The 17,778-nt window shown below is 38.6% G+C and overlaps 2 protein-coding genes across 4 annotated transcripts in view; one reads left to right on the plus strand and one right to left on the minus strand.

Moving 5' to 3' along the window:
• Positions 1–17,778, minus strand: part of lgs (BCL9 domain-containing protein legless) — a 100,570-nt gene that overhangs the window by 56,576 nt on the left and 26,216 nt on the right. For both annotated transcript variants that reach the window (XM_017616194.1, XM_017616195.1), the window contains exons 3-5: positions 9,014–9,379; positions 8,676–8,918; positions 6,410–8,599 (exon numbers count right to left, since the gene is read on the minus strand). In XM_017616194.1, coding sequence (XP_017471683.1) covers positions 6,410–8,599; positions 8,676–8,918; positions 9,014–9,379 — 2,799 coding nt within the window. The remainder of the gene's footprint in view (positions 1–6,409; positions 8,600–8,675; positions 8,919–9,013; positions 9,380–17,778) is intronic.
• On the plus strand, positions 12,428–13,176 carry LOC108363010 (putative nuclease HARBI1). 2 transcript variants are annotated; one of them, XM_017616198.1, is made up of 3 exons: positions 12,428–12,448; positions 12,506–12,647; positions 12,714–13,176. In XM_017616198.1, exons 1-3 carry the CDS (start codon positions 12,443–12,445, stop codon positions 13,109–13,111), a joined length of 546 nt encoding a protein of 181 aa, XP_017471687.1. In that variant the 5' UTR covers positions 12,428–12,442; the 3' UTR covers positions 13,112–13,176. The 2 variants fall into 2 exon arrangements, with proteins under 2 accessions (XP_017471687.1, XP_017471686.1); XM_017616197.1 differs by lacking the exon at positions 12,428–12,448 and having other exon boundaries at positions 12,449–12,647.

Genomic DNA, 17,778 nt, shown 5'->3' on the forward strand with positions numbered 1-17,778 from the left:
TTGTGGTGGACCGGATAGCGAATAATTCTGATATAAATGAGATGGTTGATTAATTGGTTCTTGGATATGTGACGTTCTAAGACTACGGTAGGTATTGATCGTTTGAGTTTGTAAGGTTGAAGGACCACCCAAAGAACCATAAGAAGGATCCACCGAGGGTGGTATCCAGCTATGATTCCGGGTCGTTGGCATGGTTTGGTTCATGTCACGAAAGTCAGGGATTGGTGTCTGTAAATGAATCCGGTCACGGATCATTTGCTGTTGTATCTGTGTTTGGGTTCACAACAACTCAGACACCATTTCGGACAGTTGGTGTAATGAGGGTGTTGGTTCCGTCCCGCCTGACACTGAATTGAGAACGGCTGGTAGAGCATTTGAATTAACCGTACTACGGTCAGGGTATACCGTGATTTAGTTGCCTGAACCGAAGTCGGTATATGCGGGTTTAGAATCGAATCTGGTATGATTAAGGGTAAATATTGGGATGGAACAGTATTATGAGTTGAACTCATCGTCCCCCGTTCAATCTCAAAACCATGGAAGGCCGAGTTCAAACTAAATCGGGAATCGCCCATCGGGATTCCCGTATTCGGTGAAGACATCCAAAGTTCACGAATCTTCGACTGAAATTTTCCGATCAGATCTGCCTGGCGTGTAGCCGACTCGGGTTTTAACTTTAACCGAGCGGTTCGATAACAATCATGTATCATTTGATGAAGACGACCCTGAGGTGTTAACACCTCATTCGCCTCCACTTCCCGATATGCTCCCTCACATATTTCCAACTCATTCATTGGGTGTAGGGCATGGGCTTTTATCAACCATGGTTGGCCAACGTCGGTCCATTGAAACAGCGCTGGATATAGGTTATATATCTCCCCTTCGATCTGTCGCTGTTCGTCTGACAAATAAGTTGAATCGAGANTCTTGTCGGTCCAAACGGGAATCTCGATAAACTGTTGTTGGGTAGCTCGTTTCCAATGGGATGGTGACAATAATGAGGTTTTCTTACGTTTGATGATTTTGGGATTACCGGTGTACGGTGGTCTAACTGCTGCCAAATGAATAGACCAGAATTTATATCCAAAGACTTTATTTTCACAGGTAACAACTTGGTTGGGGATTTGCCGTAAGGAATGTGGTAGAACAATGCCGATAAGTATATTCCCCAGGTATACCCACTCTGAGGATACACTTTAACCAAAGCCAATGTCGTCAGCTTTAATAAATTGCTTGGTTAGGATTACTTCCGTTCTTGCGAGGGCTGATGTGTGTTGTTCGGTCCGTTTCCAATTCCAAAAAGGAAAAATATATTTATCTAGCCTCGTGGTATGTGACCAGCGTGTGGGCGTTTTCATAGTGGCCGTGTCAATTCGTGTCTATACCGATATGATGGTTCGTGTCTTGAATAACTATTGGTTACGTACACTCATCTGGTGGCAACCCTTTTAAAAAAATAAGAGCTTCTTCCTTGCAGATCTATAGACCAAGCCCATTTGTATTGCATATTAGTGTTGGGAAGTATCGAGTACTTTTGAGGATCGAGTTCTTTAGTATCGATACTTTTAGGGATCGGGTATTTTTCAGAGTACTGAGTACACAACTGAAAACAAAATTGATAAATAATTGATAACAATATCGATATCAAAATCGACACAAATATCGATAACAAATTCGATAAAAATATCGATAACAAAATCTATAACAATATCGATAACAAAATCGTTTAAAATATCGATTACAAAGTCGATAAAAATATCGATAACAAAATCGATAAAATTATCGATCAGTCGACAAGTTCCGAAAATATCGATAGCAAAATCGATACCAATATCGATAAAAATTTCGGTAACAAAATCTATAAAAATATCGATAACAAAACCGATAAAAATATCGAGTGTTATATCCATAGGTCCCGAGAACCCCGAAAATCTCGAAAATCCCAAAATAGTTCCCATATTGAGTCTCTGTGTCTCTATCTCTATCTATATCCTATTCTCTATAATAATTAGCTTTATTTTAATATTCCTTCCTATATCCTCATCCTCATCTTTTTTTATATTTATCTTTGTTTTTACTTTTATGTTTATCGCTTTCTTCATCTACACATTTCCCTTCACCTTTGGCCGTATATAAGGAAAGTGTTTAAATTCACCTTGGTCTTGATTTTTGCCTTTATCTTTACGCATCTTTGTTTTTGTTTTTATTTTTACCTCAAGGTAAAGTTGCCTTTATTATTTTCTTTATCTATGTACTACTCACCTTTACTTTCATTCTTGTATTGGTCTTTTTGTAAGTATTATTCTTTAACCTTTTATAACAAGTTTTTGTTAAATTAATACTACGTGCATACATCAAGAAGCATGTGTTTCAGCTCCAGCCATTTCCGTTGCACCATTTCCGTGTGCAATTTCCATTGAATTTGCCAACTTACTCGCAACCAACCAACCGCCGCTAAAGAAGTTTCACTTCAAAAATTAAAGCTTCTCGCACATCTAGCGACCCAGCCTTTTGATTTGACATATAATTTTTTTCGAATACAACGAAAGGTGCAGGTTTTATAATAAAAAGGCGGCAAACCTTCCAAAAAAGTCATACCTTTCTGTACATTTAGAGGCCAAGCCCTTTAGTTTGGAACCTCAGTTTTTAAAATCGAATAATCGGTGCAGATCTGATGACGTTAACAAAAAATGCCTTCATGTATTGTATTTATACATAGTACATACATATTTAGATTTGAAATAACCCTGATATTTGTGTATTAGGGGGTTATTAGAATCCAGATAGGAGCTTCTGCAATACTTGATTTGTAACTTTGACTTTTATTTCTGCTTGATTAAATCCTGATCAAAAAAATAAAAGGAAAATTTTAACTTTTATTTTTGCCTTAAAAAAATAAAAACAGAAAAGTCAGATTTTTAAAAGTCATGGAGGAATCACAATCTACAGTGAAAGATGAGTCTAATAGTATATATATAATGTATAATGGTCCACGTCCGGTGGTTGTGTGCCCAGAACGGCATTCACAGAGCGGGAGTCTACATAACTCGAGAGTGATTCCCTGTGAATGCCGTTCAGGGCCTGTTGGTAGGCTGACGGGTCCAGGGGTTGTTTAATGAACCTCTGGACTTCGTCCGTCAGTTGGTTGTTGTTGTAGCGGCTACAACAACCCCGCCCACCTCTGGACTTCGTCCGTCAGTTCATATAGATGCCTCCTGACGTGCCTTGCCGAGGGCTCCTCTGCAAGCAGCTGTCTGTTTGGGTGGCCACATCTGTGGCTGGTGGTGGGGAAAGGCCACCACCCTGTGGAACCCCCTGTTTTATTTTTCTAAGTTTGCTCGATTTGTCTCTAAACATTACCAACGAGTGTCGACCTTTCAGATAATTTGCTGACCACCGTTTGANTTCCCTGTGAATGCCGTTCAGGGCCTGTTGGTAGGCTGACGGGTCCAGGGGTTGTTTAATGAACCTCTGGACTTCGTCCGTCAGTTGGTTGTTGTTGTAGCGGCTACAACAACCCCGCCCACCTCTGGACTTCGTCCGTCAGTTCATATAGATGCCTCCTGACGTGCCTTGCCGAGGGCTCCTCTGCAAGCAGCTGTCTGTTTGGGTGGCCACATCTGTGGCTGGTGGTGGGGAAAGGCCACCACCCTGTGGAACCCCCTGTTTTATTTTTCTAAGTTTGCTCGATTTGTCTCTAAACATTACCAACGAGTGTCGACCTTTCAGATAATTTGCTGACCACCGTTTGAGCCTCTGTGGGAGAGAGGAAGCCCATATATCTTCTAGTAGCGTGGAATGGCTGACAGTGTCAAAAGCCTTTGACAGGTCCAACGCTACTAGAATCGTTCTCTCACAGGGACGGTTACGGTTAAGGCCACGAGTTATCTGAGTGTTTATGGCGTTGGGTGCTGTTGTTGTACTGTGCACTTTACGGAAACCATGCTGATGCTTCGCTGGGGTGAGGTGGTTCGTGAAATACGGGAGCAGCAGGGCCTCAAGTGCCTTCGCTACCGGGGAAAGGAGTGTTATAGGTTGATACGAATCTAGACAAATTGAGGACCTCCGTTAGGTACGCTACCCCCGCAGGACCCAAACTTTTCAGCATCAGCATGCATATTCCTCCGGGACCCATGGCTTTGGAGGCTTTCGCCTTCCCGATGTCCACCTGAACTACACCGCAGGTGAAAGCAAGGAGAGCACAATTTGTTGGCAGTTTGTGCAGCCTTCTGGTCACTCGACGCTTGGTTTTGTCCACCGGAGGCTGCAGTATGAACTGCCGGCTAAAGCAGCTCTCGCATCGCTCCGGGTCCGACGAGGCATGGTCGCCGAAAGAAATTTCGACTCTGTCGTCGTGCTTCGTCGGATTGGACAGTGACCTCACCAAAGCTTACTCACACCAGAGGTGAAGTTACAGGTCTTCAGATGCTCTTCCCACTTCTTCCGTTTATGTACGTTCACTATTTGCCGAATCTCCGCGTTGAGATCCCTGATACGGGGATCTCCGGGATCGGCCTGACGTATCACTGACCCACGTCCGTCAGTTGGTAGATATGCCTCCTGACGTGCATTGGCGAGCGCTCTTCTGCAAGCAGCTGTTTGCTGGGATGACCACGTCTGTGGCTCCCCACAAGGAACTGCTTGCAGAGCATTGTGTTATAGAGTTGTCAAACTATCGATGGCACTATCGATAATATCGATAGTTTCCATTTTTTTAGACTATCAATACTCATTGATAGTTTTTTTTTATACTATCAAAAATATCGATAGTTTAGTAGGACTATCGAACTATTGTTGGTAATACCTGCATTTTTTAATTTGAATTAAAAATTTTGTTTTTTAGTCATATTCAAATATGCACTCATTTAGGCCAACATACATACATGTGTTATGCGTAATTCCTGTTTTGTTTGTATAACTTGTGTTTGTTTTTGAGCTTTCTAAAAAGAGAAATATTTTGGCTATGCAGTTACATAATTTTGAATTAATATAACTTTTATGAGATAATATTTATTTCACTATGATCCTGTAAAAACAAAGTTACCTAACTAATTTAGCGTTGTCGATAGCGCTATCGATAGTGCTATCGATAGTTTTGTTTTTTTCGAGACTATCGTGAATATTGATAGTTTTTCTGAAAACTATCAAAACTATCGATGGTGGTGTGCCTATCGATAGTCTGACACCTCTATTGTGTTATGCTCCTTGATTGGGAGGCATCCGGTCGTTGTCCATAGTGCCGTGTTTTGGCAGGTCTGTATCTTCATCCACTGCTTCATGCTAGTCCCAGGCGACCATAGTTTAAAACCGGCCGGCCAATTGCCTTGTAGGTAGCCAACAACGTTTCTTTATCTTTGCCCCAAGTGCTGACGGCCAGCGACTTGAGGACAATTTTGCTGCTCTGTACTTTATTGACAATTGCGGTTGTATGCGCCGAGAAGGAAAGCAGACTGTCGAAGGTCGAAGGTAACTCCGTGGATTTTCGGGTTATTCATCGTCGGTATTGTTACGCCATCAACGTGAATACCCAGTTGCAGTCGGACCTCCTTGTCCAGGTGGTGAATAGGGTTGCCGAGGATTTCGCAGGGGATAGGCCAAGGCTCCCTGCAGTGAAAAAGCGAGAAAGTTCGGCGAGATAACCGTTTGTTTTCGAGTACAAGTCATCAATTCCATTCCCAGACGCCATGGTCACACAATCGTCAGCATAAGAGACAATATTGACACCCTCTGGTGGTTGAGGAAGCTTAGAGATGTAATAATTAAATAGTAGTGGGGACAGGTACCCCCTGTTTAATTTTACGTGGCTTGCTTATTTTGTCTCTGAAAATTACTGACGAATGTCGACCACTCAGGTAATTCGCCGACCACTGTTTGAGGCCCTGTGGGAGAGAGGATGCCTCTATGTCTTCTAGTAATGTAACTTGTGGTGCTGCCGTATTTAACAAAACTGTTGCAAAACACTACTTTAAGTTCCCAAAATAATTTTGTACAGTGTTTGAAGTCAGCCCGCAAAACCTGTTCCTGTACTGAAACCAACTACCAGCAACAAGCTAGGGTGTGTTTAGATGGAGATGGTTTCACTCCATTCTCTTTCATGTTGACTGCTATGTTATTTTACTACTTCACAAAAGTGCACAGACTGTGGAAATACATTTCGGTGGTTCACAAGGTGTCGTACTTGTCGTATTGTTGTATGTTGTAAAGTTTTTAACGGCTAAATAAATGTTTAGAGGACTTGAAATCACCACCAACTATTTTTTAATTGTGTGAAATTTCATAATAAAACTTTTATGTCAGCTTGCGAATTCCGTAAATATAGATTTAGCCGTTTAAAGTTTATGACATAGAACAGTATACAACACCTTGTGAACTCCCTAATTGTAGCTGCTCATTTAACGTATCTACATACCTGCTGGCGCGCTTGGATGAAACGACTCTAGATCTTTGGGTGACAAGTGTGATGGAGTGCTTGGATTGCTGTTGAATTGATTGATTTGATTGTTGCGACTCCGATTATTATTTGTGGTGTTGTTATTGGTATTGGCGGTACTGGTGGTTGGTGAACCTTCAGGTTGGAAATTGTTTTTACCTTGAGCGTTTGTATTTGATATGGCAGTAGTGACGGTTGACGTCGTTGTTGTTACCCCCAGTGTTGTTGACATCGTAGACACATGTACATCCATATTTGGCGAGTTCGCTGGTATACCAAGTGCACCTGATGTTCGGGGTGACGGCAAAGATAAGTTTGAGGTCGGGTTATTAGGGCTAGCTGGATTTGGAGATTGGGTTGCAATGGGCACAGACGCCGAGCGTTGTGTGGGGTGATATGGTGGGGGCGGACCTTGTGCTGAACGTATGGTTTGACTACTATTTGTTGTAGTTGTGGATACACATGTCCCTAGCATATTAGCTCTCAGGCTTGCATTTCCCATACTGGTAGAGTTTGAGCGGCAGAGTGTTGCTGGCATACAGCCGATATCGTTTGCCCCTTGACCCTTATTTTTAATACGTTCTTCGAAAAACTGGTGCTGTAACTTAGACCATTCCATTTGTGCCATTCCTACTTGACCAATTTCTTGAGGATGCATACCGCCGGGACCTATTAATTTAGCTACACTGCTATTTAAATTGCCATCTGCAATAAAGTTGCTCATCATTTCAGGGGAATTCGGCATAAGGCCAGGAGTGCTGATATTTCCACTTCCTCCCGCTCCGCCACCACTATTGCTTCCACCGGAATGACATGATAGTGAATTTCTAGGCATATTTCCAGCACTTACATTCGAAGAAACCGCGCCAATAACGCCATTGGATCCACATTGGATGTTCGGCTGAGTGTTACTTTGCATTGATTTATTTACGTTGTTCATTTCATGGGTACCCATTATATCCGTAGACACCATATTTCCATCGGCTAATGCTGTAGACATATTTTCGGGGTTGCATATGTTTTGATTGCTGGAATTCATTACATGTGGCGGCATGTTACGCATATTGGGATTCAGCGGGTTAATCATCTGCGACACCATGCCAGCTGGGCTTGAATTAGGTAAATTTAGCATTAGGCCAGCAAGATTTCCCGGCACACTGTCTGCACCCAATTTGCTTAACTGATTTGTACCCTGTAGTGGATTAGATAAAAATTGATCTATTTGCTTTAATTTTGCCAACTGCTCTTCTCGATGCTGTCGTTGTTGTGGCGTTAGATTCTCATCAGGCACTTTGATGCCTTGCAATGATGGCGTCCCATTATCGTTTGCAACGTTTGTATCGGGTGCACCAAGGGGCTTATTGCCAACAGCATGAGATCCCCCAGTAACATGAGATCCTCCAATGATGCCGTCTACACCGTTAGGTATTTTCATGCCAGTTTGACCTTCATTTGCAGCGCCTTCCAGACTATTTCGAGATTGCTCCCAACACATTAAGTCGTTTTCACTACCACCCAGTGCTTCGGGTACATCGGGAAAGCTGGTGATATTAGGTTGCCGCAAAGATGCTTTACTATCCAAACTTCCACTTAGGCCGGTGAAGTTAATTTTGTTACCATTGGGCTTCTGTGACATTTTTGGTACTGAATTGCAGCCACCAATCCATTGCTGACCGCCAGCACCTACTGATATGTTACATAAGTTAAGCGTATTTTGACGCTGTAGCTTAGATATTTTCATTGGATTTTTCATAAAGAAGTCTTCAAGAAAGTTTTTTGTTGCCGGCTGTGTACAGTGGTATGCTATTATTGTTGGAAACTGTCCGCTTAAAACCGACTCGGCACCCTTATTTGCTAACTGTGTGGAAAAAACAAAAATATGATTTTGCTGCTGCATATATTCCATGCAGTTGGCAATTGAGCCACCAGAATTACTGCTGTTATTTATCATATTCGCTGATGGATGATGTGTACCGCCAATACAAGCATCACCAGATACATTAGCAAGAGAAGAAACCGGGACAGGGACATCTTCCGCACATCCGCTGGGACCATTGTTATTTATAGAACTTAATACAGATGCTAGTTTATCGTTGTTACTATTCGAATTCGTACCATTATTATTACTATTATTAATAGCCTTCGTGTTTGATACATCATCCAGTTTCACTGTGAAATATTTTGAAAAGATTTAGTCAAAGAATAGAAAATTGTAAACCACTCTAGTTCAATGTGAATAATTTACCTGGTGTGCAGGAACGCACCTCCACTGAGCTACTGCCCGATAAGTTTGCAATTGAACCGAAACCGGCCGGTGACATTTCTGGTGAAACGTTGCCCTCTTCTTTTTTAACTTTAATTAGATTATTCATAACATCAGTTTCGTCTTTCACAATAGACAAAGAATTGATCGTCGGTGTTGTGCAAAGCAAATTCTTACTTGAAGGTGCCGTAAGGAGATTAGTACTTTTATCTAACGACTTCACACCTGTAACAAAGATAGTTGAATACAGATTTTAGTAAAATGGAGTGTTGAGCAGATAGCAATACAAAAATTTTTAACTAACAAATAACTCCACATACCATTTTCTTCTTCTTTTACAGTTAAACTATTCAGGCTTGTTTTCTTTTTATTTCCAACTTTATCCGGATTATTTTGGTCCTGTAGGATATCGGATGTACTATCTATTGCTTTTGTTATACTTGATGAAATATTGCTGCTATCCGAATGATCACTGCCATTATTGGGCGAGGAAGCATTACCGGTATTAGTACACGACTTAACGCTACCATTGGAATTTTGTCGCATCATAGATGTGGACGCGGATGTGGAGTTTGTAGGGCAATCACGTTCACGCTTAACAGTAGAATCCATTGCTACATTATTAGAGACACCACCACCATTGTTGTTTGGCGCTTCATCTAACATGCTCTGGTTGGCTGCGCTGTCTACAAATGAAAAAAAATTCGAAGATGTGCACAGTGTGAATCAGAAGTTCATATTTCGATATAAGAAGCAAGAGAAAAACAAATGCATTTTTCCTAACGGATAAAGGTATCTGTTTTATTTCTTGCCGTTAATATTCAATGGAAGACACATTTTCTATGTCCAAAGAGGCGCATGAATCCGTTTAATTAACATCCAATCATTCTGATTCATATCGAGTTTCGCTTTGCCTTCAATAAGCAAAATGCTGAATTAAAAGTTTTGTAAAAGGCTTGAAGAAAATAACTGCAAAATAAAAGAAGTGGACTTAGTAACTTTTCACTCGGGTGGGCTATCATATAAAGCACCACAGTCATCGACTAACTCTTAACTTATTCGGACGTGTGTTCATACAAGTATTATTAGCTCGCAAAATAACAATACTAATAACCCGCTGTCATATTTTCGCTTTTGTGCACCTTCGCATCAGGAGATCTTTACACACAAACCACTTTCGTTCCCAAGACAGTCGGGTCTACGTAACCGCTCAGCCCAGCCCAAAAAAGCAATAGACGCAATTTCAACCGAAATTGAAAACATAAAGCAACTCAAAGACGGATCACTACTCATACTAACACGAAACTCAAGAATAGCAGAGAAATTCTTAAAACTAAAAACGATTGCTAATCTTTGTCCAGTCATGGTAAAATACCAAGACAATTTAAACACGGTAAAAGGAGTAATCTATGCGCCTTGCCTGAACTTTGTATACGAGGACGAAATTATGAAGGAACTAAAAAGCCAAGGTGTAACGAGCATATACAAATTTACTCGCATGACTGAGGGCAAAGTTGTTCCCACTGGCAAAATTGTCCTATCTTTTGACCTCTATCACCTACCCAAAGCCATTGATATTGCTTGGTACAAAGTCAAAGTTTCGCCATATTATCCAACACCCATGCGCTGCAAAAACTGTCAGCTACTAGGGCATACGAAAACACGCTGCACCAATCCTGCCACACGTAAGCAATGCGCAAACTGTGGCAGCGATCACGCCGCCTCAGATAAAGACTGTCTAAGATTTAGGCAAACTCAGGAAATCCCAAAAATTAAAACTGTCGCGAAATGCTCCATGGGAGAGCACGACGCAAATATAATGAAAATAACACTCTAAATGCAAACTCCAAAAGCACCTATGCAAACGTCCCCATAACAGGTAAATCAACATCCATCAACAAGACACCAACCCCAACAAGCACATCCATGGCTAAACGTCCGGCTACATCTCCGCCAATAAAAACTAATCTACCAAAACTACAAAAAACCACTCCAAGCAATAGCTTAAACAATACTAGTAACAAAACAACAACAAAATCACTCACACAAAACGTAAGCTATAACCAACAACACAATTCATCTCATCACATATCCCAGCAAACCAAAACTATACTTGACAACATATCTACTATCTCACCATGCACTACACTTACTCAAGAATTATTAAACAAACACGAATATTTCATGCCAATATCCGACTCGGACGAAGGACCCAAACTATAAAATACTAATATACTATATTATATCACCCCTATTGCGAGTGTCGACTGGCAGTAGAATAGAAATTTGTCGATTGAGTCGATCATCTTTTATTTTGCTATTGTGTAACTTGATCGATAAAAATTTGTACTATTGTGAATGGTTGACCAAATTGTAAATAGCTGTTTGTTTGCTTACATTTGTTTCTTTAGTGTTTCATTTATATCATTTTTAAAACAATTGCTTTATTATAAAATTAAAAAAATGGATACAGTTGAAATATGGTTTAGTGATGAGGAAGATGATGTGAAAGGCAATAGATTAGTAGAGTTGGCTAAAGCAAGAAGGAAATTGCGAGATTCGTCGAATCCCTTGGAGTTGGATGATGAAGTGTATGTACATACATATGTGAATTTTATGAATAGCAGTTGCGTTCCAGATGCTTCACGATTTGCAGGAAAAGCTATTTTCGCCATTAATAAACCTTATGGAAGGTGGCCCCGTGGAACAACTTCCTGTAAAAACCCGCAAATCGTGAAGCATCTGGAACGCAACTAGTTTAAGCAATTCGGTACAGTTAAGTTATTTGTACAATGATTTTTAGTATTTGTGTCCAAACGCGTGACCCGATTTAAAAACTTTAACATACGCGTGTAGTGAAAGAATTAAACTGTAATTTAAAATAAAGATTTCAAATTTCTGAGTATTAGTATATTAACAAATTATGCAGTTTTTCGTAAATTTTGATGTTAGTTCTGCGCAAAAACACTGTGGATGGCGTAGCCGGAGTTATATGCACAAGAAATGTTGAATATCTTTCACAATAGAAGCGGAGCTTCCGCCCCTCTTCTCTGGGAAGACAGAAAGGAGAATTCTACTTATTAAAGGTTATAATCCGTAAACGCCTAAGTAGAAAGAAGTTCTGCGCAAAAATACTGTGGTCAGTGAGTTTACATTTTCTATGTCGAAGTGCTAATTTTACACCATTTTGAAATGGGCCCGGGGTCTGTAGAAGGGTCAGAGAGGGGAAGGATGACTTGTCTTATAGTTTGGATTGTGCTCTTTCTAATGGATGGGGTTTTAGGTGCCACACCCCTTCCCCTTCCCTGCACGCCACAAAATCATAGTACAAATAACTAAACATTTCCCAAGAAAATTTACTAAACAACCAACTTTACAGGTTTTTGAAAAATTATCGTTTGCCGAAAGCTGCATTTACATATTTGCTTGAAACATAGGAAAGCAAACTACAAGCTGGTGTAAGAAAAACCTCGATACCCCACGATAGTAATATTGGACCTGGCCAATCTACTGTTTCCCTGGTTTTGACAGAAATGTTTCATGCTTTGGAAGAGCACGTGTGTAAAAATTGGATAAAAATGAATTACACTGATGAAGAGAAACGAAAGGCGAAAATGTATTTTTTTGAGAAAAGTGGAATTCCAGGCGTAATAGGTTGCATTGATGGGACACATATTAAAATCGTTGCCCCAAAAAAGGATCTTCAACACCTTTACTATAACCGGCAAGGGTACTTTAGCTTAAACGCGATGATAGTAAGTATTTAGGTAAAATATTAAATGAAAGTATTATTTAAATATGTTCATTTACAGGTCTGTGATAACGCTCTGAGGATTCGTTACATCAATGCAAGATATCCTGGGGCAACGCACGATGCTACGGTTTTCAATATGTCTTCTTTAAAACCCCAATTAGAAGATGACTACCGCAGGGGTGAAAGGAATTTATTATTAGGTTTGTTATTATCAAATTTATTGGACATTTCGATGGCTTTTACACAAATTTGTATATAATTTTCAGGTGACGCAGGATATGCTTTACAGCCGTATATGCTTACTCCATTCCGGAACACCGATGACGGATCAGTGCAGGGTATATTTCACAAAAGGCATGCAAAAGCTAGGAATATTGTGGAATGCACGATTGGGGTGTTGAAAAATCGGTTTAGGTGTTTGTTAGGTGCTCGTGCGCTGCACTATGAGCCAAAGAAAGCCACCCAAATAATAAACGTTTGCGTAGCACTGCACAATATATGCATTTTTTACAATGTTGAGTCTTCGAATGAAGAAATTTATGATAGCCAAGACCCAGAAAACTATGAAGATCAAGGTGACATCAATGTTCAAGCTGGCCATATAAATCAAGAAGCCGTAGAAATAAGAAATAACATTTTACAACATATGCGACTTCAGTCTTAAATCTTTTTTTTATTGTTTGTACGTATTCATCGAAGCTCAGTTTTTTTAAGTTTTATTAATTTGTTATAATTCAGGTAATTCAAGTTTAAATGAAAATTAATGTAACATAAAATGTTAAAAATTGAATATTGATAAATACCTACTACTTAAAGAATAATCGTAAACATAAACAAAAAATCTTCATTTTCAACTAAATTTGGCCATTGTTAAAAAAAATAGCCTCATGTGTACAAATTAATAGGATCGCGACATTTTGACAAGTTTTGACTATTTTTTTTGTTTGTTTAATGTTAATTAACTTTTTATAAAAGTATAGTATATATGTAACAAAAACTATATAAATCCTAATATCAGACTTTGTGAAAAAATTATAAAAACTGCAGTTTCACCGAAATTTCAAACTTTATCAGAAATAAAAATAGTATTTAAATTATTTTTTGTAGCCCATTAAATTTTAATACAATAACGTGCAAGTTTAAACTTAAAAATTGCCGTTTATTATACTAAGATTTAATGGGCTCCAAAAATTAATTCAAATACTTTTTTTATTTCTGATAAAGTTTGAAATTTCGATGTAACTGCAGTTTTTATAATTTTTGCACAAAGTCTGAAATTAGGATTTATATAGTTTTTGTTACATATATACTATAATTTTATAAAAAGTTAATAAACATTAAACAAACAAAACAAAATGGTCAAAACTTGTCAAAACGTCGCGACCCTATTAATTCGTCCGGCACCATACATATACATATATCCGTCCTGTATTATAAATAAGTATATTATATATAACATATATTTTTCACCCCTGATATGCTCACATATTAGTATAAGTCCAACACATAAATACATTCATATACATTCATACATATGTATTTTCATTTTTAAGGTAAAAGCTAAGTACTTTTAAGTACATATATATTTAAAGTAAATAGTAAATAATATTTCACATTATAAAAAATCATTTCATTTTCAATTAAATTCAGTCATTGCAAAATACTTTTTAAAAACTATAGTAAGTATTACTTAAAAATTGAACCCAAACGTGGTATTTTTTTTTAAATTTAGTTGAAATGATAAAATACCTTGTTGTGCAAAAGTAAGCAACGAAATTGTACTTAATTTATTTTGCCATCTACTTTTACTGATTTATTTTTAATTATTTTTTATAAAACTAAAGTTCATTTTATATCAGGCTGTTCTATATGATAAACTATACAAATAAAAGTTTGCAACTTTGTACAAAACTCATAACATTTAATAAATTTAAAAAAAGTTCATCAAAATTTCAAACCTTTTATCACGCTTTTTAAAAACTATTTAGGTATTCAGTTTTGTAGCATATTTAATTTTACAATAATAAAGTGCAAGTTTGAAGTGTCTTCAAAACTGAATACCCAAAAAGTTATTAAAAATTCTGGTAAAAATTTGGAAATTTTAATATTTTTTCATATCAAATGTTGTGAGGTTTGTACAAAGTTAGAAACTTTGATTTGTATAGTTTATGATAGGCAAAAACCTGATATAAAAAGAACTTTAGTTTTATAAAAAAATAATTAAAAATAAATCAGTAAAATGAGATGACAAAATAAATTAAGTAGAATTTTGTTGCATACTTTTGCAAAAGACTGTATGTTACCGTTTCAGTTAAATTTAAAACCACAAAGTTTGCCTTTAAGTCTTAAATGTATACTTACAAAATTAACGAGGAAACGTTTTCTTTTTGCAGCTGCAATAGTTGAACATTTAGTTTGAGTTTCTCACTTCTATGTCCGTTTTTATTTCCAACCTCTTCTTTAAGAAGCATTCGTTTTTGTTTTTTTAATTCTAGTTTCTCTTTCTCTATAGCCAGATTTTCTTTTTGAAGGTTGTATGACTTCCTTACAGAACTTTCTATGTACTTCAGGCTCTTTTTTACATTATTTGCACTTTCTTCCATTGCCTCAAAATGCTTCGCTTGGTTGTTTACTTGCGTTTCTAGTAATGCAATTCTCCTATCATTTGCAGTAGAATTGGCAACTTTTCTTCTTCTTGGAGTACGATGCACTTCAGAAATTTCGGTCTCCTGGGTTTCACGCATTTCACAATCTTCCCCAGATATTGTGATGTAATCACTACCACAAGCTACCTGCTCCTCTGGGATTTCCTCCGATTGAACAATTGCATTGTGTCCGATTTCTTGGCCTGGTGGGTCCGAACAAATATCGTACCTTAAAAAACTTGCCACCCCTTCCTCCAGTGGCGTGAGAATGTGCAGACTGTTTGGGCCCCCACCAGTTGCACGAAATTCTGCCCTGTTTTCCGAAATTTTCTTTTTCGTCTTGCTCTTCAAATCTGTCCAAACCTACATAAAATATACCCGATTATTTTATTAATTAAAGCTTAATATGTATTTATTTCACCTTTAACCACTTTTCCCATGAACGTAGTGGTGGTCCCAAGCTGTTCAGCTCTACGGCTATGGCTTCCCATCTGGGCTTTCCCCGAGTCCTGCCGCAAATTCCTTTCGCCAAGTCCTGATTGTCCTGCATCAGCTGGACCAGCCGCCCAAGTTGCTTCTTATTGCTAACCACTTTTGATCTACAATTCACACACATATGTATAGTAAATTTTTGTACAGCTTTTGATGAAAATAACTTACTTTTTATCCATTATTTATTTATTTATATCACGAAAATTTTGCTCACGCAAACTCTATCGACTCAAAAATAGCAGTAGAAGGATAAGCGATTAAAAACTATTCACAGTCGCTCATTGAGCGACTAAGCGACACTCACAATAGCATCGATAATCGACAATCGCTTAATAGTCGTTTATCTACTGCCAGTCGACACTCGCAATAGGGGTGTATATAATAATTTACAATAAATCAACAATATACATACATACATACATACCAACGATTAAGGATTTTAAAATAATGGCAATGGAACATAAAAGGTTTCTTTAATAACATATCTGAATTAAAGCTATTGATAAAAGAAAAAAGTACAGCGTTCATTTCACCGCCAGAAACACATTGCAAACACAACTTTAACCCATTTACCCCAAAAGGATACTTAAGCTATTTTCAAAACTCGTCAACAATTACAACAGCCAAACAAGGAATAAGGGTGCTTGATAAAGCTAATATTCCCCACAAAACAATTTCATTAAACGCCGTCCTACAAATAGTAGCGATCAAGGTCAACCTTAATATAAAATTTACAATAATATCATGCTATTTTCCATCGAACTTACAGCTTCCTACCAAACAAATAATTGATATACTAGCCTCAATACAAACACCATTAATCGACTTAGGAGATTTTAACGGCTGGAATCCATTGTGGGGTTCCCCAACCATACAACAATCGAGGCAAACTAATAGAACACATATTTAACCAAACGAACCTTTTCTTAATAAACGACGGTAGACCAACCCACCTTTCAACTCAAGGGACGCTCACCCTAATAGACCTCACATGCTGCTCAGCTAGCTTGCTTCCGATTATCAAATGGAATATCTCAGAGGATCTCTATCACAGTGACCATTTCCCGATTTGGTCACAACACCAAAAAACACCATACCGAAAGTAAATTTCTACTCAATTCAAATTCAGTCAATCCGCCGAAGAGGAACTTTCGGAGAGACCGATTTCTGTAACCATTAATCAGGAAGCAAATAATATTACAAAGGCAATTCGTGTAGCAGCCAACCTTGGGATCCCACAATCCTCTCAGAACACCAGAACCCATGTCCCCTGGTGGAACCAGACTTTAGCAGAGCTCCGCAACCAACAAATGACAGCATGGCATCTTTTTCGTAAATCTCCAACAGAACAGAATCTTCTCGAATACAAAAAGCGCAATGCTATCTCCCGCAGAGAAATGAAGCAAACCAGAAAATCTAGCTTCGAAGATTTTGCAAAAAGCATAAACATAAGCTCATCATCGCAAGAATTATATAACAAAGGGCAGAGGCTAACAAATCGATATACACAAACGTCAATAGCAGCATTTCAAACACCACAAGGGACAACCACTGAAACGCAAAGAATAGCCCACCTCTTTGCTCACAACTGGTCTCAATGCTCGAACGACAACCATTTTTCTGATCAATTCAACCAAGCTAAAAAAGCAAATATAGCGCCTAACCAAGCAACCAATCCAACAGCAATGAAAATGGAAACGCATATCTCCATGGACGAAATGTACTACACCCTAAAAAGTACTAAAGGGAAAACACCAGGTTTTGATCGCATCTCGTACAGCATGATTAAACTCTGGACTCATCCACGAAAACGAGACTTTTGGCGCAGTACAATAATATTTTTCAATCAGGCACTATTCCCCAAAACTGGAAAGCGGCCCCCTTTCCGAAAACCTCAGAAGGACCTCAACCTTCCCGAATCCTACAGACTCATCTCGCTATTTTCGTGCCTGTCGAAGTTAGTAGAGAAGATAGTCGCGACACGTCTAGTCTGGTTTACAGAGTCAAAAAGGCTTATCTCATCCAACCAGGTCGGTTTTCGAACAGGAAGAGGATGAACAGAGGCCCTGCTACACATCGACTACAATATGGCAAAAACGCTATCAGCCCACAAATGTGGTTATTGTCACATACTTCGAAAAAGCGTTTGATAGGATAGGAGCTCACGTCATTCTAGAGAAACTACATCAATGGG

This window comes from Rhagoletis zephyria, unplaced genomic scaffold (assembly GCF_001687245.7).
Source record: "Rhagoletis zephyria isolate East Lansing unplaced genomic scaffold, Rhagoletis_zephyria_1.1 Rzeph_scaffold_01166, whole genome shotgun sequence".
Lineage (NCBI taxonomy): Eukaryota > Metazoa > Arthropoda > Insecta > Diptera > Tephritidae > Rhagoletis > Rhagoletis zephyria.